This window comes from Cuculus canorus, chromosome 2, assembly GCF_017976375.1.
Source record: "Cuculus canorus isolate bCucCan1 chromosome 2, bCucCan1.pri, whole genome shotgun sequence".
Classification (NCBI taxonomy): domain Eukaryota; kingdom Metazoa; phylum Chordata; class Aves; order Cuculiformes; family Cuculidae; genus Cuculus; species Cuculus canorus.
In genome coordinates this window covers 41,480,935-41,501,915 of record NC_071402.1, presented here as the reverse complement: position 1 = coordinate 41,501,915, position 20,981 = coordinate 41,480,935, and the positions used below count along the sequence as shown (strand labels likewise).

The 20,981-nt window shown below is 41.3% G+C and overlaps 1 protein-coding gene across 3 annotated transcripts in view; it reads left to right on the top strand.

Moving 5' to 3' along the window:
* Positions 1-414: 414 nt before the first annotated feature.
* TGS1 (trimethylguanosine synthase 1) overlaps positions 415-20,981 on the top strand; it is a 30,583-nt gene continuing 10,016 nt past the window's right edge. For 2 of the 3 annotated variants that reach the window (XR_008448741.1, XM_054059736.1), the window contains exons 1-12: positions 415-550; positions 2,178-2,242; positions 5,357-5,526; positions 7,544-8,384; positions 9,793-9,910; positions 10,852-10,938; positions 12,027-12,198; positions 13,678-14,032; positions 14,891-15,064; positions 16,007-16,150; positions 17,517-17,735; positions 18,816-18,892. Coding sequence is in view for 2 of the 3 variants with exons in the window: in XM_054059736.1 (XP_053915711.1) it covers positions 453-550; positions 2,178-2,242; positions 5,357-5,526; positions 7,544-8,384; positions 9,793-9,910; positions 10,852-10,938; positions 12,027-12,198; positions 13,678-14,032; positions 14,891-15,064; positions 16,007-16,150; positions 17,517-17,735; positions 18,816-18,892 (2,520 nt within the window). In the remaining variant the exon portion in view is untranslated. The remainder of the gene's footprint in view (positions 551-2,177; positions 2,243-5,356; positions 5,527-7,543; positions 8,385-9,792; positions 9,911-10,851; positions 10,939-12,026; positions 12,199-13,677; positions 14,033-14,890; positions 15,065-16,006; positions 16,151-17,516; positions 17,736-18,815; positions 18,893-20,981) is intronic. The other variant, XM_054059737.1, reaches the window with a different exon arrangement.

The following is a 20,981-nucleotide window of genomic DNA, read 5'->3' as shown; positions in this document are numbered from 1 at the left end:
CTCGGGGCTCGGCTCGGGGCTCGGCTCGGCTCGGGGCTCGGCTCGGCTCGGGGCTCGGCTCGGCTCGGCTCGGGGCTCGGCTCGGGGCTCGGCTCGGGGCTCGGCGCGGCTCGGGGCTCGGCTCGGCTCGGGGCTCGGCTCGGCTCGGGGCTCGGCTCGGGGCTCGGCGCGGCTCGGGGCTCGGCTCGAGGCTCGGGACTCGGCTCGGGGCTCGGCTCGAGGCTCGGAGCTCGGCTCGGAGCTCGCCTCGGCTCGGCTCGGCTCGCGGCTCGGCTGAGGGTCTGCGCACGCTCCACTCGGCTCAGCTCTGGGCTCGGCTCAGAGCGACTTACGCCGCCCCCCTCCGTCAGGCAGGCGGTGCAGGGCGGTGCGTCTCGCGGCACTTCCGGCGGAAGGCAGGCGGGCGGGGGAGGAGGGGAGGAGCTGCACGCGGCGCGCGCTGACCCGCCGCGATGGTGCCGGACCCGCGGGGTCGGCTGGTGGCGGAGCTGCTGCTGAGTGCGGGGCCCTCCCGCGGTATCCTCTGCCTCTGCTCCCGCGCCTTCGTCGAGTGAGTCCGCGGGGGGAGCGCGGGGAGAGGGGCGGAGAAGGGTCCCCGTGGGCAGTGTTGTTAACGAGAGGGTCCCTGCAGGATGTGTTGTTAACTCGAGGGTCCGTGTAGGCTCTGTTGTTTACTAAAGGGTCCCTCTGTGCTGTGCGGGGCTCGGCACCCGCGCTCCTGCTCCTCCGAGGCCGGGCGTCCTCCGTCTCCTTTGCCGTTCTCTCCCAAAACTGATGTAGAGGGACTTGGAGCCTCCTCGAGCCGAAGATCCTGGCGAGGGAGGGGGGGTGAGAGATGCTGTTCTCGGGCTGTGTGTTTTGGGAGAAGAGGTTGTGGCTGTCACCACGGAATTGTTGGTGTTAAAGCGGCCGGTGTTTACCGGAGGCGCTCGCAGAGATAAGGCGCTTCCAGCGTTGAATGGTGGTTGGAATAGTTGCAGTTTTGGAGTGAAACACTTAAGCAAGGTGGTTTGTGGGCCAAAAATTTAATTCTCGGGTATTTTTTGTAGGAGTATCATATTTTTCTGAATATCTCTCATATGGGCTTTTCGTGTCGCGCTATAAAATGCGGCTTTTTTCATATCTCACAGTCACAGAGTGATTTGAGTTGGAAGGGTCCTCTAGAGATCGTCTAGAACCCAATAGTTTGGGTTGGAAGGGACCTTACAGTTCCAACCCCCCTGCCATGGGCATGGACATCCCACTAGATCAGGCTGCCCAAGGCCCCATCCAACCTGGCCTTGAGCACCTCCAGGGGTGGGGCAGCCACAACTGCTCTGGGCAACCTGTGCCACTGCCTCACCACTCTTATGGTGAAGAAATTCTTCCTTACGTCTAGTCTAAATCTGCCCCTCTCCAGTTTGTAGCTGTTGCCCGTAATCTTGTCACCACAAGACCCTCCCCAATCCTCTAGTCAAATCCCACTGCTAAAAGCAGGTTCACCTACAGCAAGTGGCACAGGAACATGTCTGGGAGGGTTTTGAATATCTCCAGAGCAGGAGACTCCACAGCTTCCCTGGATTTTGGTTATCTCCAGAGCAGGAGACTCCACAGCCTGTTCCAGTGTTCCATCACCTTCATAGTAAAGAAGTTTTTCCTCATGTTCAAGTGGAACTTGCTGTGTTCCAGTTTGTGCCCGTTGCTCCTTGTCTTGGTGCTGGACACCACTGAAGAGTCTGGCCCCATCCTCTTGACATCCACTGTTTAGATATTTATTAGCATTAATAAGATTCCCCCCTCAATCTTTTCCAGGCTAAACAGACCCAGCCTTTTTTCATAAGAGATGCTCCAGTCCCCTAATCACCCTCATGGTCCTCTGCTGGATTCTCTCCAGTAGTTCCTTGTCTTATATTTTTTATTAGAACAATATAACAGGGAATTTTGCGTTGTGTGTTTAGAATCACAAAGCAGCGCAGATGGGAAGGGACCTTGAAAGATCACTTGGGTCAGCATTCGGTGGGAAAGGGAGCCTAGATGAGGGTATCTAGCACCATGTCCAATCACATCTTGAAGCCTCCGGCAATGGGAAGTCTTATCCCATTCCTGGGGAGATTGTTTCACTAAGTGATTGGTTTTACTATAAAAATAATTGTTCGAATGATGATCTTTTGCATCAATATGTCTCTTCCTTTTTACAGAGATCGAAAATTGTATAAACTGGGATTAAAAGGATTTTATGTGAAAGATAGCAATGACAGTACAGGTAAGATAATAAGAAGTGATATGATGTGCAGTTATACTTTAAATGTGTTATGTGTGTTTATTTAAGGTACAGTAGGACAGTATAACTGCTAACCCATAGTTTTGTTCTTTCTCGTTTGTTTTTCAGTACTTCTTTTATGGGGATGGATACGAGTAATAACTTAGCACTTGTATAATTTTCAAGTTATTGTAATCTTAATGTGGAATTTTGTGTCAAGCCAGGTGTGATTCTTATTCCTGTTCAGACAGAGCTACCAGATCACATAATATCCACCTGAGGCACAGAGCTGATCAGCTTACAGCTGATCAGCCTGACCTGCTCTAAAATCATAATTTTAATTTCCCTAGCTCAAAATTAATCATGTAATGAATGGCCAGCAAATACTGGATGTTTGCCTGGGAATAATACTGCTTTGCTGCCTCTGCTATTTAATATTTTCGTCAATGATATAGACAGTTGGATCTCAGCAAGTTTGCAGATGACACCAAGCAGAGTGGTGCGTTTGTCATGCCAGAAGGGCAGGATGTCATCCAGAGGGACCTAGACAACCTGGAGAAGTGGGACTGTGTGAACCTCATGGGGTTCAACAGGGCCAAGTTCAAGGTGCTACACCTGGATCAGGGCAATCCATGGTTTCAAATACAGGATGTGGGGTGACGTGATTGAGGGCAACCCTGCAGAGAAGGCCCTGGAGGTGCTGATTGATGAGAAGTTTGATATGAGCTGGCAGTGTGTGCTCACAGCCCAGGCGGCCAACTGTATCCTGGGCTGCATCAAAAGAAGTGTGGCCAGCAGATCGAGGAAAGTGATTCTGCCCCTCTATTCTTCACACATGAGACCTCATCTGGAGTATTGTGTCCAGTTCTGGAATCCTCAACATAAGAAGGATATGGATCTTTTAGCGACCTTCCAGTACCTGAAAGGGGCCTACACAAACACTGGGGAGAGGCTGTTCATGAAGGCTTGTGGGGATAGGACCCGGGGGGAATGTATATAAACTGGAGAGGGGCAGATTTAGACTAGAGTTTAGGAAGAATTTCTTCACGATGGGAGTGGTGAGACACTGTCACGTGTTGCCCAGGGAGGTTGTGGCTGCCCCATCCCTGGAGGTGTCCAAGGCCAGGCTGGATGGGGCTTTGAGCAGCCTGATCTAGTGGGATGTCCCTGCCCATGTCAGGGTGTTGGAACTAGAATAGAACTAGATGATCTCTTAAGGTCCCTTCCAACCTTAACTGTACTATGATACTATGGAACTCTTGGAAAAGGTCCAGAGGAGGGTCACGGAGATAATCAGAGGGCAGGAGCATCTCTGCTATGAGGACAGGCTGTGAGAGAGTTGGGGTTGTTCAGCCTGGAGAAGAGAAGGCTCCTGGGAGACCTTAGAGCAGCCTTCCAGTGCCTAAAGGGGGCTGCAAGAAAGCTGGGGAGAGACTTTTTACAAGATCATGTAGTGATAGGATGAGGGGGAATGGCTTAAAATTGGAAAGGGTAAGATTTAGATTAGACGTAAGGAAGAAATTTTTCCTTATGGGGTGGTAAGGCAGTGGCACAGGTTGCCCAGGGAAGTTGTGGATGCCCCCTCCCTGGAAGTGTTCAAGGCCAGGTTGGATGGGGCCTTGAACAGCCTGGTCTGGTGGGAGGTGTCCTGGACCACGGCAGGGAGATTGGAACTGAATGATCTTTAAGGTCCCTTCCAACCCAAACCATTCTGTGCTTGTGATAATCTGCTGGGCCAGAAGTAGAGAAACACTGTCCGTAATAGGGAAAATCATGATTTGCATGTACATAAGGAGTCATAGGAAGAGCATCAGAGGAGTAAGTCTCTCCCTACTTCCTTGTATTTTAGGAACAATCGTGTTGTATGCTCTGGTAAATTCAACACTAGTATCTTGCTCCATCCTCCCAAATTCCACACATGTGCCTGTCTGAACATAATTATTTTGCTATCTTATTTTTCCATTGCTGTCTTGCTAACTCCAGCATCATATAATAGCTTGTTTTGAAAGGAAGGAGTCTGAACAGAAAGGAGTGTCCTTAAAAGCTGTGAATGAATAGCACAGGTTAGATGGAGGTAGTGTGAATACAGTGAACGTGGATGTAAACCATGTTTTTGTGCATGCATGTGTGACTGAATTGTGAGAGTAATCAGTTAAAACCAGAAAGTCTTGTGCTATTTGATAATATGGCAGTAAAAAAAATATGACCAAAACAAATAGATCTTAACATTTTCAGTTTTATCAGCTGCGTGAAGAGCTTTAGTATTTCATCAGTTTCGTCAGTATAGAGTGCCTTCTTTCTCAGTGGTATTAGTCTTTTTATATACATATGATGTTGATTAAAAATTTGATAGAGATGCAAGCAGTGTTTTGATAGTTCATCAGTTATTTCTAAGGTAATTATGTTCTGTAGTTCACACATTACATTTTTGTAAAATCATATTATCTTTGTTAGTGTATTTTTGAAAGATTTGTAACAAAACCAGCAGTTTCTGGTATATTAAGCTTGATATATGCCAAAGGAGTCCTGTAAAGAATTTTATTTTCCTAATACCATTTTTTTCTGTTGTTTGCTGGACATTGTTTTATTTTGCTCTCCATGTTATTGAGGTGAATATTTGTGGTGACTTGACCCCAAACACCCACACCCCATACCCCATTTTTTATTGCTGAGCCTCACATTGTACGGTATTGACTTCAGACAGTTTGGGTCAGCAGTCCCAGCTGTATCCCCTCCTGATCTCTTGCCCACACCAGCCTCCTTGCTACGGAGGGCAGAGTAGGGAAGAGAGAAGGATGTGATGTTGTGCAAGCACTGCGCAGCAATAGCCAAAACATTGGTAGTTATCCACACTCTTCTAGCCACAGATCCAAAACATAGCACCCCATAACAGCTGATATGAGGAAAGTTGACTCTATCCCAGCCAGTGCCAGTGCAATGTTTTGGCTGTCAAAGTTAGATTTTGGTTCCTACTGTTAGTTATGCAGAAAATAAGATGCTTACAATGAAAAATTTAAATAGAAAATGAAGCTTAAGGGGCAGTTCTCCTAATCTTTGTAGGCTGTTCTGTTGCGTTGTGGTATCAGATTATATTCACTTAATATAATTTGTTAATAGGAGAGGAGCAGGCATCTGAAGAGGAGAAACATTGTAGCGATGTGACATTAAAGGTGGATACTGATTCTCTTGACCTGGAAGAAGTTGAACTGGATTCGGAGGCTGAGCTTATGAAGAGTATGGGATTGCCTCTTCGGTTTGGTGGGCAGTCAGCTCACAGGGACTTTGTGGTAAATCTTTATTTGCTTTATTTGTTCTGCTTACTTTGTGTTTTCAGACCCAAAGCACGGTGTCCGCTCCTCAGTGATTTTTGAGGCTACAGTTCATGGAAATGCATCAGAGCTGGCTTTAAGGTGCCTGCCTCACATACTTGTAACAATGTACAGCACCATGGCCTGTGCCGTTTGTGAAATCCGCCTGCCAGTTTTACTAAACAGTCAGATTGCGCTTTATGCTTTCATATCTGTATTTATTTTGCCACTAGAGAGAGCTAGTTTAAAACAGCCATGGTTATTGATGCTTTGCATCAGGATAGCTAGTACAGTCCAGTCTGAGCATGTGTGTTCACATCTTCTGCTTCAACCATTTAGCTTTAGATAATAATATAAAAAGCTAGTTTCTCAGATCTCCCTTGCAGCTGATAAAGCCGGGCTATTCCAAAGCGTGGGAGTGAGGCTTGGGTGCTCTGTTTCCCATGGGGACCATCTGGGCTTTAGAGGAAGACTAAAGTTGTTCACAAATAAGAACAAGACAATGAGTTATCCACATTGCCTGCTTTATGGAATATAGACCTCCCAGGCAGTGTGAGAGTACTTCTGTGGAGAGTACTGTATGGTTTTGACCTGATTAATTTGTAAATAAATAGGAGAGACTTGTATGTGATTTTAATTCCTGACATGTAAATAGACCTTACAGACGTCTGACTTCAAGCCCAAAGTATACATGCAATTTTTTTATTGCTATGTAGTAATACTGCAAATGAGTGGAATGAGAAAGTGATGCGTGTTTTTACTAGATTACTGGTAAGCACTGTTCTTTGTGCTGCATGTATGAACATGACATTATGAGGGATTTGAATGAAAGATTAATGCTTGTTCTCTGAACCGAAGTTCTTTATAGTCCACCTTATGCATTTTCAGTGCAACAAAACTAGGGATTGCTACCGATGGGACATTTGGACTGATATCGGTACATTTCAGTCTTTTGCACATGCGTGTTGTAGTCCCTTATCACCGCTGCTCTTTTTACCTGTCAATATTAATTTGGCAATCTATGAAAAAATTTGGAAGATATATTTGATAGAATAACTTGGATGTTTTTATCTGATATATGCCTGTAAGCACAGGAAGCCCCACGGAGGCAAATGGAGTTGTATTGGATGAAAGCAACAGGTTGCCTTAGTGTTTCCTTTTCAGTAACAGGTTTCTGTCTTCTGTTCCACTAGGCAATTGTAGTAATCTGAGTTTGTTGTAACAAGTGAAACAGTTGTATTGCACAATTTGAAGTCCCGCCTTCTTGGAGAGGAGGCTGTTTCCTTGTGTTTCTGTTAGCCGGCTTGGAGATCAGTTTGGGATGGAAAGAATATTACACGCCTCTCTTGGGTCAGTGTCTTCAGTCATACAGAAATTCAGCTATAGGATGTGCAGAGCTTATGAGTATAAAGTGATGCTTTTTTGTTTAAAGCACCCAGAGATAGCAAGGATTTAACATTCTGTTATGCTGACTGTTAGATGTTCCCTACCCTAAGGAGCAGTGTTTGCTGGCCAGGCAGATGCCAGGTGACAGTAAGGGGGAGTCTCCATGACCCCCTAAAACAGGTCCTTGATGTTACTGAGATACTGTTTTACTGTTGAGCTCAACTCAGTGACCCCTCAGTTACTGACTAACGTCCCTTAAGGATTTTATAGTGTTTCATGTTGATGTCTCTCCTTCTGAATCCTTGAGCTACTAATGACTTTCCTTTCAGTGGCCCTACTTCTGTCTGTAGATTCTGCCTTTTTTTGTGTGCATCTTTCTGTAGACTCTCACAGCTCTTTCTCACAACTTCTCAGAAATGTCAGCCAAGGTTATGCAGTGGGGCCCTATCAGACCCATAAAGCCTACAGCCTTTTGTGGGGAGAAAGCTAACAGCAGGGTTGCAGTGAGAGGGAGGGTTACAATGGAAAGAGAAGTGTGCTTGGAGAGAGGACAAGAAAAGACTGCATATACATTGTGGACTTTTAAGTATGTTTTTCCATTATGTTTTAGGCAACAGAAAATCACAGAAAGAGGAGTAACATGAAGGTTATGAAAAAGAAAAAGAAGAAGAAAAAAGAGTTACAGCAAAAACATGAGGATAAAACAGGGCAGGAACTTCTGGATCGAGCTGGTGGTGGTCACATCCAGTCTGTTACTGGTGAACCAGCCCTAGCTACAGAGCACCATGAGAAGAGCAACAAACCGCAGGTTGTAACTGAAGAGTACTGTGAAAGTTCAGAAAGTCTTGCAAATGAGGCTTTACCCAGCGAACTTAAAGAAAAATGGGAGAAGTACTGGAATGAGTATGGAGAAGGCCTTCTCTGGCAAAGCTGGCTGGAAAAGCATCAAGGGATGTCATCATCTGAGACCACAGCAACCTCTGAGCCTTGGAATAGTCCAAGCATTAAGGAAGAGTGGGAGCAACATTATAGTGAACTGTATTGGTATTACTGGGAACAGTTTCAGTACTGGACAAATCAAGGGTGGACTACTGAGAGCTCACATGGTGACAGTGTGGAACCTAGTGAGGTTATCCAGGATACGGGTCTTTCAGGAGAAATGGGCTTGGTTAGCACAAGTGAAGGGCTGAGCTTGGAGCTGTTTGCCTCTAACACCAGAAGTGAGGGAACACTCCTGTCAAGTACTGAACCCCATGGTGATATAATATCTGGGATTTGTAATTTAAATCTGAATTTGGAGGAAGTGGAGCAGAGCAGTGCAGCTCCAACAGTTGCCCACCACTGTCCTCAAGAGCATCATTCATCTGACAGTGAAAGCCAGAAAGAGCCCTGTGATGGAGGAACCAGGAAAAGGAGCACTTCTTCTGAAAATAAAAGTGTTAACCAATCAGGTAATACAAAATACAGAATTTCTCTATAGGTGGTTGTATGTAAAAAAACAAGGGCGTATCTGTATTATGTCATTTTTAAGAAGTCAGTCAAGTTATTTTGTGGAATGATTGCATACTTGATTTCTTTTTCTACCCTCTGCTTCTCTGGATGATCTCTCTCCTCTCCCACCTATATATTGAATGTGTTTTTCAGACAGAATTGATTTTAACAGAATACATATTTCATAAATCCTCATATGTGCTACTGAAAGTGGCGAGAGCGCACTGTTAGTGTGTGTGTGTTTATTTATTTATTTATGTCAGAAGTGGTGCTGCAGCTGTATCATTCAGCTGGTATGTCTTTTTGCTGATAGTCTGAAAGGAATGAAAACTCAAATTGATGTTCTCGTGAATCTGACAAATTTTAAGAAAAGCTTTTTGAGGAGAAAACAAAGTAATTCTGGGGCTAAGTGGGGTGGGGTGTCTTATGTCTAAAAATGCCATACTTGAAAATAAACTCTTGGTTTGGTGTACTGTGGACCAGGCATCTTTCAGAAGTCCTTTCCAGCATTAAGTTATTGATTAGGCTTCAGTAATCTTTACAACCCTGAGTTCATAAATTCACAGCAAGTGCTAACAGCTGAAAGTGCCAGGTAATGCAGTAGTACTGTGAAAGCCAGTGGCTGTGCCTTACACTACTGGAAGAGCTTCTGTGAGGAAGGTGCAAGGCTAGGCTGGAGACTTTTTTGCCAGCCAGTTCAGCGTGCAGAGAAAGGAGAGAGCCTTCTTGTTTGCCAGTTCTTCCTGCCAGTGTTCGCTCTAAGTGAACTGGCTTTCCTGGCTGTTGTGTGGTTTCTCCTGCTGTAGAGGAGAGGTGAAGCAGGAGTTAAGTGTCAGCATCTCAAGCCTTCATTTTGATAGGACACCTCCAAGTCCACTGCTAGTGACTTTCTAAGGATGGAAGTAGCAGGTGTGGTCCCATTTTGATCACACAGTAGAGTTGGAATGGAGTTAAAAGGAAAATCTCCTTTTCAGCAAGAAATGAGAGGAGTGTTGGAATCCTCTCATTAAATTTATGTGAATATCTTTGCATAGTTAATGAAATGGAAACAATGTATGAACAAGGAAGAAACTGTGTTGAATTTGTGCCTTGTAGGCATTTTATTTTTCTGTGGGAGCTGAGATAATTGAGGGTTGGTCCCACTTAAGATTATTAACTCTGCAGTGAAACTAATACTGGAAGTTTGTGTGGTATGTTGTCCCTCAAAGACAGACAGGTAGAGATATGTGTATTTGGCACTTGTGTCTTACTTGTCAGCTTCAGTTATGTAAGACAATCTAACTGTAGCTGTAGACATACTTTGGGGACAGAAATATAAGGAATTAATTTATACAGAAGGAAGACATGATCTCATCTGTCTTTTTTTAGGTTCACAGGAATCAAGTAGCTTGAATTCAAAGGACAAAGAACAATTGCTGCTTCATAACCAAGATGAGGATGAGGATGAAGAGCCTCCTGAATACAGACCTGCCAAAGTCAAGAGAAGGCAAGTCATGAAATTCAGACAAGCTTTTTTCTCAAGAAGCCCGGGTCCAGAAGCCCCCAGATTTACAGTAGCTATCTATTTGATTGAGATTGTGAGTTAAAACTCTGTACAAAACCAGTCTTCTCGCACTGCTTATCACTTTTATCTGGCAACAAGCAGTAGTGTTTCTTGTCTTCTGCTCTATGAAAACAGTGTAGAACCTTGACGACTGTGCAAGTTGATCATACTATTCTTGTGCCACTGGAATATACAAGATTGTTAAACTCAAGAGGACATCTTTCTTAGATAAGTCTAATTAGTTTAGACAACACAACAACCATAGTAAATAATTTGTATTGTTCAACTGAATTGTATGCTGCCAGTAAAGTGTTCAGTGCTATGGCAATCATAAAATAGGTAATCTCTGCCTTGTCACAGTCTTTCTTTCTTTTCAAAAAATTTATAATCTCAAAGATGATAGTGTAGCTCTTGCCTCTGTAATACATTTACAGACTCAAAGGTGAAGGGGTGGTTGGCATTATCATCTGCTAATCTTGCAGCTTTGGTTTTGTATAAATAATTTGCTCTCGCCCTAGGATTAATAATAGATGATATAATAGATGATGATGCTAATTTGGTAATAGGGTGAACAAACACTCTCTTAACCGGTTCCATGTAGGGCTTGATATTAAATATTTTGAGAGGTCATTCAGAATAGTTGGAATATTATAACCCCAAAAGAATGACATGGGTCCCTTGAATAGTTTTTAAAAAAAAAAAAAGTATATGCTTATGCATATGAATAGGCTGGTGTTATTTGCCTTGTTTGGTATTAGTAGCGTGTGGAAAGACTTACTGAAATGCACATTCAGATATTTTCAGTATGCGAGTTTTAGTGGTATATCTGTAAAATAAGAGCAGTTTTTTACAATAAGTAACTTTGTCATCTGCTTTTTTTCTAGCCACGAACTAGACGTGGATGAGAACCCAGTGGAAGATCCTGAGGAAACCTGCTCTGTTTTGGGTTTCAAATGTGGCACAGGACAAAAGTAATTGATCATAAGGAACTTGGGGTTTCTTCATAGCAAGTCAGCTCTCTTTGTTTTTATTCAAACAGACCGTTCGCCTCCATTTCCATTCTGTTAAACTTTTGAAGATGATTCCCAAAATTAGTCTTTGCTCTTCATAAAACTATCATCCTTTGGCTAGCGAGAGATGCAAAGTTACAGAGGCTAATTAAAGAAGAAGGAAAAGTGTTTGAAACTGAATTGTGACTCATTAAGGTATTTGCAGTTGTGTAGATGTTAAATGGCAGGTCAGGTGCCTAAATTAGGTATATTTAAAGATTCTGACGACAAGTAGTCCGCTCAGTTTGGAGTCCTGTGATCTTAAATAAGTATTTATAGCTGTTTCACGTTGGAAATAAGGTCACTTTAGACTACTAAAGTATTCATGAAGTTTTGCCGGGTTATTGACCTGTGATATTTCGTCATTGGTCATGTAACCTAAAGATTTGGTGTTCACTGCTGTAGAAGTAACATCATAAGGCACAGGTGGACTGTGGTAGCTTAGGTCTAGGCTTTCTGCAAGATGCAAGTTGGTTAGTACATATATATGTATGCATATATAAGTGTTTCAGAGAGGAGTGTGTTTTGTAGTTGCCAATCTCTGTCCTACTTTGTAAAAGCTATTTAAGTGAATTGCCCATCTTTTTTCTTTTGTTTTTTAGATTGCATTTGCCAGCAGATGAAAGTGGCTGTTTTGGAGGTTCTTTACAACCACCAAAAAGATGCTTTCTTGTATTAATCAATTTTCGTTTCCTGTTTTTCAGACTGATCTGGGAAATTGTTTCCACTTAAAGTTATAAAGTTATAAACCTATTACAGGAAAAAAAATTAAAAATAAGAAAATAATTTTAGTAAAAATGTTCAATTAAAAATACGTTAAAGTTTTCATAAAGGTCCATTGTTTTGCAGCTACATCCAGTGACATGTTTTTTTTAAGAGTGAAGCAAAGGTCTCGTAAAGAAATAATTTATTCTGAATCATCTGTAGACATAAGCATTCGTTTTGAGGCTTCTAGACTTGAAATTAGCCAATTAATTCCTTTTTTTGTTGTTGTTGTTGTTTTCTTTCAGGTATGATGGAATGCCAGATTTCACCCACCGAAGTGTGCAGTACTTGGAGGAAAAAGCAAAACTGAAGTCCAAATTCTTAGATATGCGTAAACCAAGGAAGAGCAAAAACACACACATCTTCTTTACAGAGGAATCTGAAATGTCTTTCAAAAAAAGTAAAACTTTGAGGAAGGTAGGTTTAATTATTAGTTTTGCTGTGATTCATAATTTAATCTGTTTCCTTAGCTTTTGTTGAATTCTGAAAATGAAAAAAAAGTAATTGCCCAGAGTAGGTGGGGTTTTTTTAAGTGTCAGTCTGCTGCTCTTTATTCTTCCTTTTTTTTGTTTTCCTGCTTAAGGTGAAAAGTAGTTAGGTTAGGGTGGATATGGAAAGGCATTGGTGGACTCTTGGCAATCTATCAAAAGGAATGCAAGCTTGATGACGACATTATGTGAAAGTCATTCCTAACATCTAGGTGCATCTTTCCTTTAGAGGTGTGTGTAGGTTTCTATGGTATCTGTGCTTTTAAAATGCATTTGAGGTCTTTTGTTAGTGCTGGCGTTTCAACAGTGAGAGAACAGCCTTTGTATAGATTAGTGTATTTTATGCAACTCCATATTCTTAGTAATTTGTCATCTTTTTTTTACTTATAGCTCTACCTGCATTTATTTTCATCTGTAACTTTATGCTTAAATACTTTTTTTTTTTTTTTTTGGTAACTCGGAGATTAGTAATGAATAGAAAAACTTGTTCTTTGCAGATTTCTTTTCTTAGTCAAGTCTCTGTAAAATCTGTTACTTCAGATTTTCAATATTACTTTGCTGCCTTCTGGGATGCTTGGCATTGCCTAACACCTGAGTGCAAAACATTGCTTTCTGGTTGTGGCGGCACATATTGTATCGAACTTCAGGCCCATTGATATAATTTTTGATTGAAGGCTTGACCATTGCCATCCTGTATCTGAAGTCAGTATAGTTTGAGAGCAACTTTAATTATCTATAGGGATAAAAAAGTTATAAATTTCCTCAGACCTTCTGTTGAAGACGTGCTCGAGATCTAGCACTGCTCAGAGCAACCAAAACATAAAAGTGAGCATCTGCTTGCGCCTTTGAAGAGTTTGGACTAGCATCTGCGTGTTGATTAGGATACACTGTTGAGTTCTCTACTGTGCAGCAGAACCCTGTAGCACATGCACCATTTGGCACATCTTGGAGATGAGGCAACTAATAAATGAAGTTAATTTTACTTCGTCATGCTAACCTGCAAGGCAGAGTACAGCTTCTGTCAGTGCAGATCAAGGAAAAGATATTATAGTGAATTAAAAAGTAGTAGTCTTTGTCACCTGCACTGCAGCCAATCCGACTGTTTATATTTCAAATATTACTCAAGAGTGATTTAGTGTCTTTAACAGTTGATTTTGTGGAGTGTCTCTTTTGCATGTAGATAGAGTCTAGTTCCCAAAGAAAGCTTGCTTTAAAAAGGGAGCAGAATTAAGGACTTCCATACCCTCCAGAATGTTTTTTGAAAGTGGATATTCTACTTTTTTCAAAATACATGTGGTGGAGACTGCATGCGTGGCAGGTGCTTTTGAGTTCTAGTGATCTTAAACTGTGCTGTTTGTAGCTGGCTAACAATACCTTTCTAGTCATCTGTGATATTTGACAATTGCAGGTGGAGAAGTTCCTGAAGCAGGTTAATAAACCCGAAGAGGAAGCCACATCCCATTCAGCCTCCCCTCAGGGTAAAGCAGAGGCATCATCCCGGAGCAGCGACTCAGAGGATCAGGAAAGCGCTACTGCCACACAAACTGCGACACTGAATGCTGAAAACCAGAACCCACCACCATCTTCCAGTGTGGCCAGTTGTGAGACTGAAGGGAATAACCTTGAGGAAGAAGTGCAGGATGTGGCAGCGAGCAGCACTGATGAGCAGGGTGTAGGGGGGCAGGAGCATGGCTGTGGGCGACAACTAGTGTCTCTGGATATTCCCGATTATCTCCAGCCAGAGACAGAAAATGTCAGCCAAGGTACATCAGTTTCCCACAAATGGGAATTAATTGGCACTGAAATTTAATACTGCGTTCCCAAATACAGTTGTGTATGGTATCTATTTATTCTGTTTATCCAAAGAAACCCCTTTGGTCCATGAGACCAGTTAAGAACTGTGCTAGTGGAAGGAGCTTATTACTGGAGCACCAGAATCCCAGGTCTTATTTTTAACATTGGCAGTATTTCTTCATAAATAAACAGCTATTGTTTATCTGTAACAGTCGGGTTTGATCCTAGACATGATCTAACAGGTCTCCAATTCACATTCGTTTTCCCCTGAGAGTGATTTACTTCAGGCAGGTGCACAGACTGTCGGGTTTGGGGTTCTTGGATGCACACTGCTGAGCTTTGGGTACCATGTGCTGTTAAAATCACTGAAAACAAAGGAAACCAGAGGAATATTCAGGTTTCTGCATATAGTTTAATCCTTTCCACAGTAACTTGGTTATATTAGATTTTTACTGCAAAGCTCTTGCCTATGTTGTGGTTTACTCATTATTTATGTTTGAGCATTAAATTGGTTCCTGATCCACTTGTTTGCTCACTACATAGTTTATTGCCTTTAGTTGAAGATGATGGCTAGTCTGTTAAGATCTCTAAATAATGTGTGAAGTCCTATGATTTTTAGGACAGTGACAGGTACTGACAGATAAAAAAAATATTCTATATATCAAGGGAATAGTGTTAACTTAAACAAGTGATCTTTATAATCTGACAAACTGTAATAAAGGGCATTTAGCAGTGTTGTTAAACTTGAACATTTTATATGTTAACTTTACTGATTGTATTCCTAGCCTACAAGAACAGTAATTGTTAACTTTTTCAGTGTCTTCCAGTTGTAGATGAAAAAATTACTGCAAAGAAGAAGGAGAAAAAAAGGAGGAGAAGGAATAAAATTGCACTGCACGGTATACCTGCCGAGATTGCTGGTGATCCAGAGTTGGCCAAGTATTGGGCACAACGCTACCGGCTGTTCTCTCGGTTTGATGAGGGGATTAAACTAGACAGAGGTGTGTTTAGTACAGAGTTCACTGACTTGGTGTGAGATATATCCAGACCCATGGCCCTTCTTGCAATTCACTGATTTGCTTATAAGAGGAGCTTTACTGAGTGTGCATTTGCACCTTTGGGTAAATTCAGTCCCTCAGTGGGCAGGCAAACTTGGACTTCTGTAGAGCTTCTAGCATGGGACACCCCTGTCTGTGTTAGTCCTGACATTTGCCAAAGATTGTACTATACCCGAATGATGCGTGATCAGGACTTTTTTGAAACTCGGTGACATTTTTCTTTATCATTTTATTAAATAATTTTATGATACTTCAGAATATGCTTATGGATCTAGTTTTGTTATGTTTTGCTCTGACTTTTCTGCAGTTACTGTCAAGGCTACTTTTTTCTATGTTTGCATGTAAAATACCTCCAAATCTTAAATTTATAGGTAAATGAGAAATTTGGATTACTGCTTTTTTTTTGTTTTGTATTGAGTTTGTTGGTTTTGTAAGCCTCGTTCACCTTTAATATTTTCCCACGGAAACGTGCGTATTATTTGGCAGACCAGATATTTTGCTGTAAAGAAAACAACGTGTTAGACAGGAGAGAATGTACTTCTGGTTTTATTTGTAACAGAGCACAATTGTGATGCATAGTTTTTTGTAGCTGTCTCAGTGGATTTGTCCTTGATAAGACAGAATCCTCAGCACCAAGTTCAACAAAGCCACCACTGACATTCAAGCATATGTTTTCTCTTCAGTCAGACTTTGTTGTCTTAGCGAATTGCTGGACTGACCAGAATTTATCATCTTCAAAGCCTGTATTTTCCTGGTCAAATGCGCTAAGCCAGAATTGTTGGGATTAACACTAAACCTTCATTGGAGGAGCAGGGGTTTGGTTGTTTTTACTTACGTGACCTTGAAATAAGAGGCAAAAATAGATTTCTTCCCTTTCCTTTGCAGAGGGTTGGTTTTCTGTTACTCCTGAGAAAATAGCTGAGCATATTGCTGTCCGGGTCAGTCAGTCATTCAACTGTGATATCATAGTGGATGCATTCTGTGGGGTTGGAGGAAACGCTATTCAGTTTGCATTGACCTCAAAAAGAGGTGAGTAGGTGTTCTGTATAGTGCGTTGTTTTGTGTCTTCAGTCTTTTTCCCTAAAACTTCGCGCGTGCATTTTGTTCACTGTTTTTTTTCAGTGCTTCTGAAGCAACAGAAGCCTTTTTGCTTCATCAGACTCACAATATAAAACATTTCTGTTTTTAAAAAGGACCTATAAAGCTGCTTTTCTGTTTTAAGTCAGAGTTGCATTTGTGTTGTAGCAGTGACTTATTTTACATGGCATAGTAACTAATCTATCGGGTGCTCTTAAGGTTGCTGGTAAAGATTGAGTTCTGTTTGCAGTGCCAGCCTGCACAGATGCCACACCACAGAGCCGCTGTTTTTCCCAGTTGTTATACTACATCTGTACTCAAAAGCGGGTTACATGTTAATAGTATTTAAAACACTTGAATAGGATCACCTGTGGGTGTAGCAGAACCAAATACAGAAAAGCGACGATAAGTTAATATTACTGTAAGTTCCTCTTGCCAGTGGAGGACACTGCAGTGAATCATGAGAGTGCTTTCTGGAAAAACATTGACTGCTTGATACTCCTCTACTCGATCAAACGCTCTGGTAAAATATCAACTCATCTAATGTTTTGGAGTAAAGGCAAATGGTAACTTCTACTGTGCCAAATTTGGTAGGCTATGATCCATATAGAAATATGTATACACGTATATAAATACAATAGAATAATATAATACATACACATATAAATAGTTTCTATATTTCACTTAGCTTTTGTATTTACAGCCTAAATTTTAATTCTATGACTATGGACTACCATTTTATCATCTCTCTTGTGCTGTGTTGGGTTTTTTTTTCAACTCGATTTTCAGTAACAGTGTGATCAGCCACATGATAGATATCTATCTTGAACAAAGGAGAAGAGTAGGTTTCTAACTGACGTTAAGCTGTTGGGCTCCCGCCAAGATTGAAGTTTAGGAGGACTTCATCTTCGTCTTAGGCAGACAGCCTTAGGTGTCCGTTACTTGAGCTGAGATGGAATGTTGTCATGATAGTGGATGAACGATGCCCAAAAGCCAAGGCTTCCCAGCTTAGGAATAGCAGCTGGGCCTTCCCAGTCTTGGCTGTGTGGTTTTCCTTGCTCATTTGTAAATGCATCCTTTCTGCTCTTGTTGGAATCTCTATTCCTGGCATGCAAAGCCACGTTTTTCCCTTCTGAGGAGCTGTAGCTCTGTGTTTACCATGCCCTGCAAAACTGAAGTAGTCGCTGCACAACAGTAAATTATAGATCTGATTTTATCTGGTGGTTGCACAGAATGCCTTCATTCTGAAACATCCTTTGGTTGCATGACATTCGCAGTTCACATTAACCTGTGCATTTGCACTCTGCATTGTTTGCAGTGATTGCTATTGATATTGATCCTGAGAAACTCACTCTTGCGCGCAACAACGCTGAGGTGTATGGTGTGGCGGATCAGATAGAATTCGTGTGTGGAGACTTCATGGTGTTGGCTGCTGACCTGCAAGCAGATGTGGTGTTCCTCAGCCCGCCCTGGGGTGGGCCTGACTATGCCACCGCTGAAATCTTCGATATCCAAACCATGATTTGCCCAGATGGATATCCTTTCAAAGTTACACGTTATTGTGATTTTTATTTGTTTATGAGCAGTTTTCTCTTCCTTCTTCTCCCTCTCCTGACTTTGGATTTGCATGTCCAGTTGGCACACTGGGGGTGATATGACCAGCAGCTGAAGTCCCAGATGTACCACATCCTTCTCCCACAACCTCAGCTATATGACTTTGAGCACCTAAAATTAACTATATTTTCTACAATTTTTAGCTTTAAAAAAAGTCATAGTTATTCTTAAAAGTAAAAAGTACTGCAGAGAGTTGTAGTAGCATCTTAAAGCATTAATTCAATAGTTTTGACTCCTTTGTATTTTATTTAAAATAACCAGAAGTAATCATAGCCATGTGATATGTGTATCTATAGGTAATAATTAGGTATGTGAGCTATTACTTTGCTATTAATTCTGCTTTTTAATTGATTATATCTTATTTTAAATGTCTTGCTCAAACTATCCTGCCTATGACTTGAGAAATCACAGAAGAATGCAAGCAAAATATTAATGTATAAAATTAATGTATAAATATAAAATGTATAAAATTACATACTAGTTTATTAACAGCAATATTGAGCATTAATGCAGCTGGGAAGGTGTTGGCATAATAGTTTGATCAAATATGAAGTATGGTGAGTTTTTTCCTCAAAAATAATCTCAATTTTTTCCTTTTTGGCTAAAATGTAGCCATATTTGTAGAAGTAAGGAAATCTTTTTATGCATATGAGAGAGATATTCCACAAAAATGGATTAGAAGACAATGTCAAACCAATGTACTAGCTATAAACTAAATTCAGATTTCTCAAATACTTCAGTGTAGTTCAGTTAAATTTTCTTTAAAAGTGAGGTGTTTGGGTTGGTTTTCTACTTTCTAGGGCAATAATGGTGAAATACGGTTTCTGCATTTAAGACAATACTAATTTCTGCATATCAGAAGAATACCTTACTCTCGCACCCAGAAGTCTAACTATAATTTAATTGCGTAATAACTGAATTTGGGGCATCCTTTCAAAATGAAATAATATAAAGCAATTTCTCCTTTTCCATTCTTGCTTTTTTCCTTTACTGGCTTCTACATTTGAAATTTTTAGGCTCTCCAAGAAGATCACCAACAATATTGTGTATTTTCTACCTCGGAATGCTGACATTGACCAGGTGTGTTACTGGATAAGGGCTTTGTAATTAGAAAAAGCTCAGCTGGCTTAAAACATAAGTATCATAAGTACAAACTTCAGACTTTTAAGGGGGTTCAGATGAAGGAGGGGTGTTTTAAACTTGAACCTTATATTAAGTGATTTATTGTTTGCACTGCTTTTAATATATTTAGAAATGGGAGTAGTATAGTATTTCCATGTTTTTAATACTGTCCCTTCATAAAGTGACAGCTTGGAGGTTCTTCTAGAAGATTCAAAGCCAGCAGATTTTTTTTTAAGTGCCAAATTGATACATCATTATTAAAAAAAAACCTGTTTTAACCATGTCTTAATATCTGATAAGGTGCTGAGTCCTAAACTTTTCGTGGCTTTCAATTTATGGAGGAGTTGCAGGAAATCACTGTACAGCCTGAAGTCACTGCTATCACTGATTAGTATATATCAAAGACAAATGTTGTGCCGCCAGAGGTGGTACTGATGCTGACCATGCAAGTATGTGATTCCTTATGGGCTGCTTGCATTGCAGTGATTAAATAGATGCATCTCTGACTTGAAGAATGCACACTTTGTGTCACGAGGTGTAGAGGAGGGTTGTATTAGAGATTTTTGTTAGAAGTTTTTTTTTTTAAAGTTATTAGATGACTGTAACAATTCCCTTGAGCGTCTGGTTTAGTTTCCTCTGTATATTTTCTATGCTATTTGTCTTATAGCTTTTTGCAAAGAAGGGAGCAGTGAGATATTCTGACCTGCAAAATGCTGTAGAACTTCCCAAGATTTATTTCTTGCTTTTCCAAAAGGTGTATCTGATTTAGAGCAGACAAGGTCTCAAGCACGTGATGGCTTCCAGAGTCACTGGTGGCAAACAGCTGGCTTGAGAAACAGGCTAAAATTCATGTCATCCGATTGTTAGCACACTATGATGCTGTGCTATGCACAGCACCATTTGTGCAGTAGGTGATGATTCAGTTGCATTTTGTGTTTCATGCTGGGGAAATGTCTAAGTAGGTTATGAATCTTTGAACAGGGACCTTAGTTTTAGGCAGAGTTTCTCTAGTTTCAACTTCTAACCACTGCGTTTTATCAAATGTTTCATTCCCACAATGAAGAATGACCATACCATGTTTCTGCTCTGCTCATGAGCACTTTTTACTGGTTTTATAAATGGGTAAAAACATCTACATTTCACTCACATTCCCACAAAAGCATCTAAGAGCACTATCCACAGGCTTGCAGCTATTCATATAGAAGAGCTTGGCACCTTTGCATGGTTGGGTTAGGTGTCTTGCCACCTCTAGATCTTCGTCTGTTAGGCTTCAAATATTGTTGATGTATTCTAGGTGTTCCTTGATGTACATCCATGGGTTTGTCTTTACATAGATGGCTGAAAAGTAACTATTGTAGCTCAAAAGCATGCCTTTTTGGTTACAGCTTAGTTGTTAAGAGCACGTGGCTGGAGGGCTGCTTCATTTCAGTCATCCAGGCTGTGGGCTACTCTGAGGAAGAGAAATCAGCTCCTCATGCCTTTCTCTAGATTGTGCCAGTGTAAGGAACAAAAAAAACCCCTAAAGGTTGATGATCTGAGAGTGAGGAAAGAAATTGTGACTAATCCACTGTTGAGGGAAATGCAGTCTTAATCCTGTGTATACAGAGGTGTGTCAAATATGACTGTCCCAAACATAACCTTAGTGGTTACTCTGGTCCACAGGAGGCTGATCATGGGTTTGCTTGCCGTCATCTCTGGCTGTGTGAATTAATTAAGTTTCTGAATTTACTGCCACTAAACTTCCAGGGCTGTGAATCTCCAGAAAAAAAGATTTTTTTTTGTTGAAGTTGCCTAAAGGTTAAGTGTAAGCAGTTCTCTCCTCAACTTGCTTATGGGTTTGCCCTGAGTTTTCATCCCTTTTACTTTTCTCATGAACCAGATAGAGTGGCTTCTGTTGCAACAACTGCCTTGGCAAGGGACTGTGGACACTGCTGCTAGGGTGTAGTGATGTAGCTTGGCTTGTGAATGTAGTTCATAAACTCTAGGGGCCTATAAAAGCTAAATGAAGTAAACCTGATGCAATTTTTTGCAGGAGATTAATACCTGA